Source organism: Leucoraja erinacea, chromosome 2 (genome assembly GCF_028641065.1).
Source record: "Leucoraja erinacea ecotype New England chromosome 2, Leri_hhj_1, whole genome shotgun sequence".
NCBI classification, from domain to species: Eukaryota; Metazoa; Chordata; class Chondrichthyes; order Rajiformes; family Rajidae; genus Leucoraja; species Leucoraja erinaceus.
In genome coordinates, this window is record NC_073378.1 from 39,308,393 (window position 1) to 39,322,235 (window position 13,843).

The 13,843-nt window shown below is 41.7% G+C and overlaps 1 protein-coding gene across 1 annotated transcript in view; it reads left to right on the top strand.

Annotated features, from left to right (window-relative positions):
• Positions 1-13,843, top strand: part of cubn (cubilin (intrinsic factor-cobalamin receptor)) — a 239,566-nt gene that overhangs the window by 46,858 nt on the left and 178,865 nt on the right. Inside the window, 2 exon segments of the mRNA XM_055649570.1 lie at positions 8,708-8,864; positions 10,768-10,946. Coding sequence (XP_055505545.1) covers positions 8,708-8,864; positions 10,768-10,946 — 336 coding nt within the window.

Here is a 13,843-nt window from a genome sequence, read left to right on the forward strand (position 1 = left end):
CGTAGGAGGTCTATGTAACTCTCCTTCATGCTCGAGAGTAGTCCCCATGTACTCGAGGCCTCAGCCAGGTCGCGGCGTATTTTTCAACATGCTGAAAAATGCCCGTGAGTAAAAAAAGGTCGCAATGGAAAAAATCGATACTTTTTTTACTTGTAGGTTTAGTCGTAGTAGGTCGTAGTAGGTCGGCATGTTAGTCGTAGGTAATCGAGGGTAGTCGAAGGTAATCGAAGGTAGTCGAAGGTAGTCGTAGATAGTCTTCATTATAGTTGAAGGGAGGTCGAAGGGAGGTCATCTTCACTCTCCACTATTCGGTGTCCAATTTTCCCGAAGTTAGTCATAGCTAGTCGAAGCTAGTCTTCAACATGGTCGAAGGAGGTCGAAGGAGGTCTAGATAGTCGAAGGAGGTCTTCAACATGCCATTTTTTCAAACTGTCCTAAACTCTTTTAAACTCGCCAATTAGGTCGCCCAAGTGGGACATCACATTAACTCTTCCAAATGTTTTTTGTTCAATATGAGAGAGTTTCTTTCTCTGTTATCCTTTCTGTAAGTGAGTTATAGATCCCATTCACCCTCTGGGCTTTAAAATAGATTCCTCATTCCTCCGAGAAATTGCTCTGTCTGTTCTGTTCATTTTGATTGCTATGTTTTTATTAGGCCGATCTTATTTACTCTACAGTGCTCATAATTTATACGCCTAATTTAAATATCCATTCAGCATTCTCCATTGCAAGAAAAGTAACTTGGTTTATTCATGTGTATCTCATGGCTACAATGTTATCAGTCTGATCAATACATTGACAAATCATCTCCACACCAAATGTTTTTTGTTCAATATGAGAGAGTTCTCATATAGTTCAATATGAAGTCCTCCACCATAGTCCCCTTGCCGAAAAAAACCCAACATCTCCAGCCTCAACGACTACCGGCCAGTGGCACTCACACCAGTGGTGATGAAGTGTTTTGAAAAACTGGTCCGGGGTCATATCACATCACTCCTGCCCCGAAGCTTTGACCCCCACCAGTTTGCGTACAGAGCAAATAGATCTACAGAGGACGCTGTAGCCACAGCTCTCCATGCTGCACTGTCTCACCTGGAGCAGCGGGGGAGCTACGTGCGGATGCTCTTTGTGGACTACAGCTCTGCTTTTAATACCATCCTTCCCCACAAACTGGTGGACAAACTGGGGGACTTGGGACTTCCACACTCCACCTGTACGTGGATAAATAGCTTCCTGTCGGGTCGCAGCCAGAGAGTCAGAGTGGGCCATCATACATCCACGGCCCTCAGCCTCAGTACCGGCTCTCCACAGGGCTGCGTACTGAGCCCCCTGCTCTACACCATCTACACACATGACTGCACCCCCACCCACCACAGCAACACCATTGTCAAATTTGCGGATGACACTACGGTGGTGGGACTCATCTCCAGGAGGGACGAGTATGCCTACCGGGATGAGGCGGAGCAGCTGACAGTGTGGTGTGAAGAAAATAACCTGCTCCTCAACACCTTAAAGACAAAGGAATTAATAATAGACTTTAGGAAGAATAAAACAGACATGGTACCATTGACTATCAGAGGATACTGTGTAGAGAGGGTGGTGGATTTCCGCTTCCTGGGAATCCATATTGAGGAGGACCTGACGTGGAGCGTGAACACCACTGCGCTGCTGAAAAAGGTCCAGCAGAGACTGCACTTCCTGAATGTGCTCAGGAAGAATAACATCACTCAGAGACTGCTGCTGTCCTTTTATCGGTGCTCCATTGAGAGCATACTAACATACTGTGTATGCGTGTGGTACACCAGCTGCACAGCGGCTCAGAGGAAAGCTCTCCAGAGGGCCATTGACAACGCCCAGAGGATTGTCGGCTGCCCTCTCCTTACCTTGGAGGACTTACACAGTTCCCGCTGCACCAAAAAATCCCAGAGTATCATAAAGGACATTTCCCACCCCGGACACGCCCTGTTTGAACTGTTGCCGTCAGGCAGACGGTACAGATCTACAAGGACAAGGACGAACAGACTAAAAAACAGTTTTTACCCCACTGCTATAAAATCACTAAATGTAGCCGCCAAGGAACGCAGGGGCGAGACATACTAAGGGACTGTGGTACACTGTGAAATCAACAGAAGGATGGAGGGTTGGGTGTTTATGCGTGCTATTTTTGTGATATTTATTTTAGTTGTTTATCTTTTAATATTTTATCTTGTATGTATCGTTAGCTTTTAGAAATGTTTGAATGGTGCACTGACTGGCTGCCATTTTTAAATTTCATTGTACATGGTTCATGTTACAATGACAATAAAGAAACTATTCTATTCTATTCTTATTCTACCTTTTACAAAACATCTTTCCTGTGATATAATAATTAGAAAAAGACATAAAGTGCTGGAGTAACTTAGTGGGTCAAGCAGCATCTCTGAAGAACATGGACAGGTGACGTTTTAGGTTGGGAGCCTTTTTCAGACTGATTGTAACAGGTGGGGGAGAGCTGGAAGCGGTTGGGACCCTCTAATCCAAATCATCGCCTATCTATGTTCTCCCGAGATGCTGCCTGGCCTGCTGCGTTACTCCACCATGGTATGTGTTTTTTTGCAAACCAGTTTTTTTGCATTTCCTTGTGTCTAGATTTGAATACAGTACTTCAAGTTTCAACCAAATATCTATGGAGGTATTGGGAACTGCTGCTCCCAAAGCCACCACGGAAGTCTTCTCAAAGATTTTCTTTCTGATCCTATTACAGCTGCAATTTCTTGGGCTGCTACGTTATCCAGAGTGTTTTGCAACCCAAGAGTAAACTATAACTTTATTTTGCAGATGTAAAAATCCTCCCTTGTATCCATTCCACACCCATTTATGTGGAGATTCCACCCATATTCACCGCATAATATTTTGAAGCTTTAGTTTAGTTTAGTTGAGAGATTACCCATGGAAACAGGGCCTTCGACCAACGATCCCCGTACACTAACACTATCCTACACACACCAGGGATAATTTACATTTATACCAAGCCAATTAACATACAATCCTGTACGTCTTTGGAGTGTGGGAGGAAAATGAAGATCTTGGAGAAAACTGACACAGATCACGGGGAGAACGTACAATTCTGTACAGACTACCACCTGTGGCCAGGGGCAAATCCGGGTTAACTGGTGATGTAAGGCAGTTGCTTTACCGCTATGCCATCATGCTGCCACTTGCCACTTGAAACATTTACTTTTTTTACTTTAGGGATCCTGGGCTAAGGGGGTGTAAGTGGAGAAATAACAAACAATAGTTGCTCTCAGATAGACACAAAATGCTGGAGTAACTCAGGCAGGATTTTGGGATAGAAGGAATGGATGACATTTCAGGTTGAGACCCTTCTTCATACTGAGTCAGGGCAGATAGAGTACAGAGATAAGGAGGTGTAAGGTGTGACAATGAGACAAAGGGGATGGAGTTCAAGGAAAATGTAGAATAGATCATTGATAGCTGGGTGTTGGTAACAACAAAGCAGAGATAAAATAAGGACTGTTAAAAGTAAATTTGAGTAACATTGTTGACTGCATCGGTGCTACCTCCTGCACCCAGAACTCATTGACGTCATTACTATTGTTATTACTACTTTACTATTAATTTCCATCCAGCACTCAAATTCTTGGACCATCTCCGACATCTCCCTACCATTTCTTGATCTCACCGCCTCCATCACAGGAGATAGACTATCGACTGACATTTATAATAAACTCACTGACTGCCACAGGTATCTAGTCTACACTTCTTCCCACCCTGCTTCCTGTAGAGACTCTATCCCCTACTCCCAATTCCTCCACCTGGCCCAAGATGAGGTGTTCCCAAACAGGACATTTGAGATGTCCTCATTCTTTAGAGAACAGGGGTTCCCCTCTTTCATCATAGATGAGGCCCTCACTAGGGTCTCCTCGATATCCCACAGCTCTGCTCTTGCTCCCCCTCCTCCCAGTCGCAACACGGACAAAGTCCCCCTAGTCCTCCTCACCTTTTACCCAATCAGCCGTCGCATGCAGCACATAATCCCCCATAGACATAAATGCTGGAGAAACTCAGCAGGTGAGGCAGCATCTATGGAGCGAAGGAAATAGGCGACGTTTCGGACATAATCCTCTGGTATTTTCACCACCCATCACTAGCCACATCTTCCCATCTCCACCCCTTTCCGCTTTCTGCAGAGACCATTCCCTCTGCAACTCTCTGGATAACTCGTCCCTTCCCACCCAAACCACCTCTCCCCGGGTACCTTCCCCTGCAAACACAGGAGATGCAACAAGTGTCCCTATACCTCCCCCTCGACCATCCAAGGACCCCAACAGTCTTTTCAGGTGCGACAGGGGTTCACTTGTACCTCCTCCAACATCATCTACTGTTCTGCTGTTCCAGGTGTGGACTCCTATATAGCGGCGAGACAAAATAAAGGCTCGGCGATTGTTTCGCTGGATACCTCCGCTCAGTCCGCCTAAACCTACCTGATATCCCGGTTGCAAGACACTTTAACTCCCCCTCCCATTCCAACACTGACTTCTCTGTTTTGGGCCTCATCCATTGTCAGAGTGAGGCCCAGCACAAATTGTAGGAACAACACCTTATATTTCGCTTGGGTAGCTTACACCCCAGCGATATGAATATTGACTTCTCTAACTTCAAGTAACCCTTGCTTCCCTCTCTCTACATTCCTCCCCCCCCATCCCAGTTCTCCAACTCGTCTGACTGTCCTTGTTTACATTCTATCTCTGTTTGCTTTGTTGTTACTTTCTCCTAGCTAACAATGATCTATTCTACATTTTCCTTGATCTCCATCCCCTTTGTCTTGATTTCACAATCTACACTTCCTTATCTCTGTATCTCCTTCTCCCCTGACTCAGTCTGAAGAAGGGTCTTGACCCGAAATGTTACCCATTCCTCTATCCAGCGATTTTGCCTGTCCTGCTGAGTTACTTGTAGATTGGTTACATTACTTACTAACCAATGTAGTATTAATATAAGCTCTGCTTATTACCACACCATTCGTGTTATTGCAAGCTGACATGTGCTGTTAGTTGATAATGCAGCATGGTTGAACAAACATGCTGCGTAGTGTGTTGTATACGTTACTCAATAAATACTGTTATACCAGATCCGTGAATATGTGTGATTTACTCAATATTACTCCAGCATTTTGTGCCTATCTTTGGTTTAAACCAGCATCTGCAGCTCCTTCCTAGAACAGTTGCTTTCACTCAGATTATGGATTCTCATTCCTGTTGCTCTTGACTGGTTCATCTTATGATCATCCTTTTAACTCGCAATGAAAATCTTTCATTACTGTGTGATTTGAGTTGGACAGCAAAGATGCCAAACTAGAGGAAACTACAGTATAATTTCAGCTGTAAACATTGAAGTCCTCAGATGGTCATTAGATTGGCTGTCCTCTCCACTAAGGTAACACCACAGAGTGAAAAGCAGATAAGCCTAATTAATTGTATTGGTTAATAATAATATTCACTTTTTAAAGAGTAGTGGGTGAGAGAAAAGGCATTTTGGAACTTTAACAAAGCACGAGAACTCTGAGAACATGTACGGTGAGTCTTCTGCTTTCTTTTTGTCTGCTCCTAACAGCGTTAGTGCAAGTGATAAACCTTGGCCTTGCTGTGAATGAATATTAAAATACAAGGTTATTAAGCCAATGCAGTGATTTCCTACATCCTCAAGCTTCACAGTGACCAGATGTTGAATCTCTGAAGAAAGATCAAATTACTTCAGTATATTTGTGTGACCCTCTCACAAAATGTATGTGGAGGGGTGTGTTGTGGGTGAAAAACAAGCTTTTTTGTTGTTGCCCTGACAGTACTCTTCCCAAGAGCATACTCTTCTTCCATAATTTGCAATCTCTCAGTGGGAGCTCTCAAGCCACCCCTATAGCCTTACTTAAATTAAGAAATTTCCCAACCTTTTGGCACAGTAACCAGTAACAACATGGAGTGTGACATTTCATGAGTTACGGGTCAAGAATAATTTCCGTATGTACCAGAACAAAAAAATAAAATTCTTCCTTGCTGCAGCTTTCCAGGCACATTAATGCAATAAATACATTAATGCAATAAATACAATAATACAATAAATGAATAGTTAGTGATACCAGGTAACCAGACTATAATAGTGCAAATCCAGCATACCTAGTGCAGCCAAAATCTTTGCTGAGGTAGGTTTGTGATCAGAGTTGTGCAGTTTGGTTCAAGAGCCTGATATTTGCTGGGATAAAGCTGCCCTTGAATTTGGAAGTTACGGTTCTCAGACACCTGTACCTTTTCCCCAGTGGCAGCAGCAAGATGAAATTGTTGGCCTAGGTGGTGTGGATATTAGCTGCCTCTGAATGGCAGTGCCTCCTCTAGATCCCTTCAATGATTGGAAGGTCTATACTCAGCACTGGTGAGTAAGGCAAGGCAGCGCCTTTACCACCTCAGGCAATTGAGGAAATTCAGAGTGTCTCCGAGGATCCTCCAGTGCTTCTACGCAGTGGCGGTGGAAAGCATCTTGTCCGGGAACATTACCATCTGGTTCGGGAATTGCTCTGCCAAGGACAAGAAGGCTCTGCAGAGAGTAGTGCGTTCGGCCGAAGCACTATGGGAACTTCACTCACCCCCCTGCAGGAACTATACAACAGGAGGTGCAACTCCAGAGCAAACAAAATCATGAGAGACCTCTTCCACCCCTGCAACGGACTGTTCCAGCCGCTACAGTCAGGCAAACGCCTCCGTTGCCATGCAGTGAGAACGGAGAGGTTGAGAAGGAGTTTCTTCCCAGAGGCAATTCGGACTGTAAACGCCTTTCTCACCAGGGACTAACTGTACAGAACGTTTTTCCTTCTATTATTTATTATGTAAAATAATATGTGTGTTATGATTGTGTTTATAATTTGTTTGGTTGTTTTGTTGTTCCGCGAGCATTGCCACTTTCATTTCACTGCACATCTCGTATGTGTATGGACAAATAAACTTGACTTGACTTGACCGGTGATGGACCGGGAATAGATTATTCGATAATATACCAAATCTCTAAGGAGGTATTGATGGGTTTTCTTTGTGATTACATCAATGTGCTTGTCCCAGGACAGATCAACTGGCATGCATTCATTGAGCTTTTACACCACCTGCAAACCTCAAGAAAACGGCACAATCATCAAAGTTCATCACCTGTAATTTCCTTGATAACTCAAGATCTGGACATAAACCTTACAATTTGTAGACAGGAATTGTACAAGTCAACTATTTATTTATTTTTATTTATTTATTTTATTTATTCCGAACAAGTAAAGACATTAAAGACATTAATAGTAACAAAATCGAAATTATCAAACAATTGGACATTACAATCAATATTTACAAGCAATGAAAAGAACAAAAAGCAAATTTCCAATGTCCAACTCTGTGTCTGTACAAGCTCGAAAAGGAGTGAGAAGAAGAATAACTTATTAAATCTCACCCCTTTTCCCCAACACTTCTACCATATTTAAAAATCAATTAATTAATAATAATAATACTACCCCAGGCAATTTCCCATAATACCTACAGACATATATATACATACAACTATTATACACATACAAACTTCATATATGAAGTAACCAAACATAAGTAAACAATTGTAAAGCAATAGACAAACATTAACCCCCACTTGTCAACCATCCCCTCCAATCCCGGTACCCCTTGAAAATTATTTTTTTATATATCATTTTAAAATGATTCATGTTTGTACATTGCTTTAATTCCTCGTTCAATTTGTTCCACACTCCTACTCCACAAACCGAAATACAAAAGGTTTTTCTAGTCGTACGGACTCTTTGTTTCTTAAAATTAAATATTCCTCTTAAATTGTAACCCCCCACACGCTCGTTAAATAATTTTTGAATGTTTCCAGGTAAATTTTTATTTTTGGCCCTAGACATTATCTGAGCTGTTTTGAATGTAACCAAATCTTCTAATTTTAATAATTTTGACTCTAAAAATAATGGATTCGTATAACTAAGCTTTCAGTTATGATTTTCTCAAATTATGCGTGTTCAGCTACATTTAGCTTGTGTGTTTGTTAATATGTAGATAGCTTATTACTGAATATGAAGATAGTTATTGTTCTATAGCATAAGTGTGTACAGGTAGTTTAGATACTATTTTAGCATAGGTATTGGTTTTCTTGGTTGAGTACCTATCCTGGTGTTTTAGCACGTACATTGTGTTTTAATAGTAATATATCTAATGTAACAGAGATTTCTAATTTAAAATATCACCATGGTTTCATAAAAATATTATTTGTATTGTCCAGTTTCAATGACTCAGACCACATGGTGAAAATATTACTATATTATTACCTTTAAGAGAGCATAGTGTATGCTTCAAATAATTATTTAACGTTCAATCTGTGAATGATACACTTGTTCACAAATGTAGCATATTAATTCACCAGCAGACCAGCAAATTATTTTCGTCTTTGCTGTAATCACAATTACTGATCCAATCCAACTCACAGATGCTGTTTCTGTCAGCCACGACATTCTGCAGTCCTTTGCCAATCATCCAGAAAGATTCCAAAGGAGCTACATCACTTTCGCATACTGCTGAAGTCTGCATGGAATGCCAGTAAACCAGTGATATATTATTCTCTTGAGAAAGCAAAATGTTCTACTTGATCCTTTTCCAAAATGTTATTTGGATTTTAGGTACGTGATGGCGAAGCAGAGACAGATCATCTAATTGGCAGATTCTGTGGTTCCAAAGCCCCAGCACCCATAACCACGAAAGGCAACAAATTGTGGCTTAAGTTTAAAACACATACCTCTGTTGCCAAAAAAGGATTTGTGGCAGTATATAAAGTTGGTAAGAATGCTATTTTGCTTCTATTTAAAAGTATTGGAAAATTACTGTTTAGATCTAGGAGTGCAAGTATAAAGTTCCCTGAAAGTCATATCGCAGGTAAAAGGGATTGTGAAGAAGGCTTTGGCATGCTGGCTTTCAAAAGTCAGGGAATTGAGTATAGAAATTGGGACTTGTAGGAAGGAACTGCAGATGCTGGTTTACACCAAAGATAGGCACAACATGCAGGAGTATCTCGGCGGGACAGACAGCATCTGTGGATAGAAGGAATGGGTGGCGTTTCGGGCCGAGACTCTTCTTCAGACCGAAACAGAAATTGGGACATTATTTTACAGTTATACAAATTTGGTGAGGTTACACTTAGCCTATTATGTTCAGTTTTGGTTACACTGTTGTAGAAAATAGTGCAGAAAAGATTTACAAGGATTTGGAAGGAACCAAGGGCCTGAGCTATAGAGAGAGTTTGTATTTTATTCTTTGGAGCACGGGAAGCTAAGAGATGATCTTCTATAATCATGAGGAGAATAAACAATGTGAATGAATAGAGCCTTTTTCCCAGGATAGGGAAATCAAGAATTAGAGGGCATAGGTTTAAAGTGAGGGGGGAAAGATTTGAAAGGAATGTGAGGGACACCATTTTCACACAGAGGTTTAAAGAACAAGCTGCTAGCTGAAGTAGAACTGACATTTGGATGGTTCCATCGAACTGGGATTTGATTACCTGGGGCAACTTGGTCCGTTTGGAAGAGTTGGGCCGAAGGGTATGTTTTTGTTCTGTATGAATCTATGGTCTAATGTTCATCACAAGAGGTTCCTCATATGCTGTACTGTTACCATCTACACCAGAATTCAGATTATTTCAAGTTACTCTTTTAAATAATCAGGTCAAATAATCTCTCTTGATTTACTTGGAAAAGGCTGCAAACAGTGCAGCATGCAGAATCACTTGAAGCACTCTAGGATTTATGCTATCAGGACAGTTTGTTCTGCAAGCCAAAATCCTATATGGCCTGGCCCACTTAACATTTACAGGCAACTGCCGGCACCCGTGATAGGTCGCCGAAATTTTCAACATGTTGAAAATTCAGCAGCGACCAGAAAGATGCTACGACTCTTTGGAGACGTCTAACGACCATAGGAGACCTCTCACGACCATACAGGCGATCCCTGGCGACATGTCGCAGGTGACCTCTCACTACCATAGGAGACCTCTCAGGGCCATACAGCAGATTCCTCCCCATCTTGGATCAGTCCAATCAGGGTTGTGTCATCCACAAACTTGAGAAGCTTGACAGAGGAGTCAATGGAGGTGCAGTTATTGGTGTAGAGAGATTAGAGGAGAGGGGAGAGGACGCAGCCTTGCGGTGCTCCTATGCTGAGGGTTTGCGGGTCCGAGATGTGCTTACCCAGCCTCACATGCTGCTTCCTGTCTGTCAGGAAGCTGGTGATCCATCGACAGAGGGGTTCAGGCACTGTCAACTCGGAAAGTTTGGAGTGTAGTAGCTCTGGCATAATGGTGTTGAATGCAGAGCTAAAATCAACAAACAAAATCCTCGCATAGGTCCCCTGGCAGTCAAAATCCTCGCATAGGTCCTCGCAGATTGACTGCCGTATATTGACTGCACATATTCGTTCAATGTGCAAAACACAAAGTGCTAGAGTAACAGCGGGTCTGGCAGTATCTCTGGAGAAAATGTATTGGAGCTTTTTACGTCAGTGCCCTACTTCAGATGTGGACTGTGAGCAATCGTGAAATGTATTAATTCAAGTGTTTTTTTCAGTATACACAAGTAAAAGGGGATTCACTGATAACAACATGGAAAACTTTAAACGTTAAAAATGATAGCGATATCGTAAATGAACCACTTTTTCATAATTGCAATTTCTTCCTATTGCTTTTTAACAGCATGTGGTGGCATTCTTCATGGCAAAGGAGTGATCCAGTCTCCTTATTATCCCAATCCATACCCACATGACAGAAGCTGTGAGTGGGTTATCACCCAATCACAAGGATATATTGTGACCCTCAAGTTAATCTCCTTTGATACTGAGAAAGTTGTAAACTGCAGCCATGACTATATAGAGGTACGAGAGTTATATCTTTTGTTAAACAATTTGTGTTTGATTAGTAAATATCATTTCAGCATTTTTCTTAAAGCAATAGTAAGATATTTTCATTTTCCAATTTGCACCAATTGAACGTGACATTGAGTAACATTTGGAAGTGAAATATACTGTAGAAAGGATTTTATGTGAGTTTTGCCTTATACCTTCTCTGCAAAGAAAAAGCAAATATCTGCTGTTGTTGGAAATGTGAAATAAAAACAAAGAATGCTGAAAATAGACAGGCTTTAAAATTCAGAGCAGGAGTAGGCCACTTGGTTCTTCAAACTTACTCCACAATTTAATTAAAATCATGATTGATTTGCTTGTAATTGCACATTTCCATCCATCCACAATTACCTTTCACCTCCTTGCTCATTGTGTACATCGATGACTACATTAAAAAAATATTCAAAGACCTCTATGAGGGAAAATCCATGTTTTCCCTATATTGAACCCCAAGATCTTGTTTCAATAAAGTCACCGCGCATGAGAGAGTGGTAACAGCAAGAAAACTCTCTGTAAGCACTGTTATTTAGCCCTCCATCATCAAAACGCCCCCCGCCCCACCCTCCCCCCTGTCACCCAACCTCTTACCTGTACTTCTATCACTTCTTTGGACTGGAACATGGAACATGGAACATTGAGCGGCCAGTCTGGCCATTCTCTCAGCCAGGTTTCTGTATTGACTGTAATTTTCCTGTCCCCTGAGCAATTCCATGCACTGATTTCATCCAGCTTATCGATGATTTCCCACATACACGCTGTGCCTTTACATATTTAGATCCTATCTCTCAATCCCCTCCGATAACGCACCCACCACCACTACCGGTCTATAGCTCTCACACTTACTCTTACAGCCTTTCTTAAACAGAGGCACAGGTTCTTAGCAAGTGATGGAATTTGAGGTTATTAACTTTGGCACATCGAACATAGAACAGAACGTAAATCGAACAGAATCGAACATAGCACAGAAACAGGCCCTTCCGTCCACAATAGCTGTGCTGAACATGATGTCAAGTTCCAGGCACCTGCCAGTCTATATGTAAATAAGAACTTGATAGAATAAATTTAAAAAGCCAAATTCTGTTTAAATGGTGAGAACTTGAATGGGGTTGGGGTTAAGAGGGTCCTAGATATTTTTGGCACACAGAACACTACAAGCTTACATATGCTTTCATTGCAAAAATATTTCATTGTAGGTGCAGAAATGTCGTTCTAGTTTTATAGGTTCCTGGAGAGGTTGCACTTAGACTTACTTGTTTCCCCACCTCAGGAAGAATATAGAATATAGATAGAAGGAATGCCGTGAAGGTTGATTCCTGAGAATGCGGGAATTTAGCCGTGTGAAGAAGGGTTCTGACCTGAAACATTGCCTATCCCTTTTCTCCAGAGATGCTGCCTGAAAAGCATCTGCAGTTGCTTCCTATACAATGTAGCTTGTCACGTGAGGAGAGATTAAACCGACCGGATCTGCATTATCTTGTGTTTAAAAAATAATGAATGTTGATTGTTGGAGGAAATTGTGTGCACCCTGAATCTAGCTTTCACTTGGGGCCCATTCTCTCTCTTAATTATGGTTCAGATTGGGAAGGCACAAAGAACATCTCGCAGAGAGGTGGTGGGTTTCTCAAATAAGTCAGTCTATACATGGCCTTAACAGTATGCACTGGGAAATGCTCTGAGAGAACCCAAAGTATTTCAAAGATTCACAGCCTTGTATATACTGTGTTTCAATGGTTACTTGCAAGTGACAATTCATCACTTATCAATGTTTCGTTGTAATCATTCATCCTTGTTTACTCACTCTTAGAGTAACCTTCAACATTCTGTTTCCTCTTCATGAATTAAAAAGGATATCCTCCTATTTGTCTGACAAATGGGTGCAATAAAGAATACGCTTATTTCACGATTAGTTTTATTGCCCTTAGTCTGGTTTCCAATATTCTATGTTTATATTTACTCCAACTAAGTATACCTTATAGCCTAAACACTTCCAAAATCTATCAATTGCCTCCCCTAACATGTTCTTTAAGTTATCTACTCTATATTAGCCTTTTTCCCATTGCATCTGAGTACAGTGTATTCAGACCCCTTCACTTTTTTCCACATTTTGTTATGTTACAGCCTTATTGCAAAATTGATTACATTTTTTTTAATCATCAATTCTACACACAATACCCCATAATAAAAAAGCGAAAACAGGTGTTTAGAAATATTTGCAAAGTAATTAAAAATAAATAACTGAAATATTACATTTACATAAGTATCCAGACCCTTTACTCGGTTGAGGCACCTTGGGCAGCGATTACAGCCTCAAGTCTTAGGTATGATGCTACAAGCTTGGCACACCTGTATTTGGGTCATTTCTTCCATTCTTCTCTGCAGATCCTCTCAAACTCTGTCAGGTTGGATGGGGAGTGTTAATACTCAGCTATTTTCAGGTCCCTCAGAGATGTTCAATCAGGTTCAAGTCTGGGCTCTGGCTGGGCCACTCAAGGACATTCACAGACTTGTCACAAAGCCACTCTGCATGGTCGTGGCTGTGTGCTTAGGGTCGTTGTCCTGTTGGAAGGTGAACCTCCGCCCCTTTCTGAGATCCTGAACGCTCTGGATCAGGTTTTCATCAAAGATCATTCTGTGCTTTGCTCCGTTCGTCTTTCCCTCGATCCTGACTAGTCTCCCAGTTTCTGCCGCTGAAAAACATCCCGACAGCATGATGCTGCAACCACCATGCTTCACCAATAAGTATGGTATTGGCCAGGTGATGAGCGGTTCCTGGTTTGCTCCAGACGTGACGTTTGGCATTCAGGCCAAAGAGTTCAATCTTGGTTTTATCAGACCAGAGAATCTTGTTTAGGTGCCTTTTGGCAAACTTC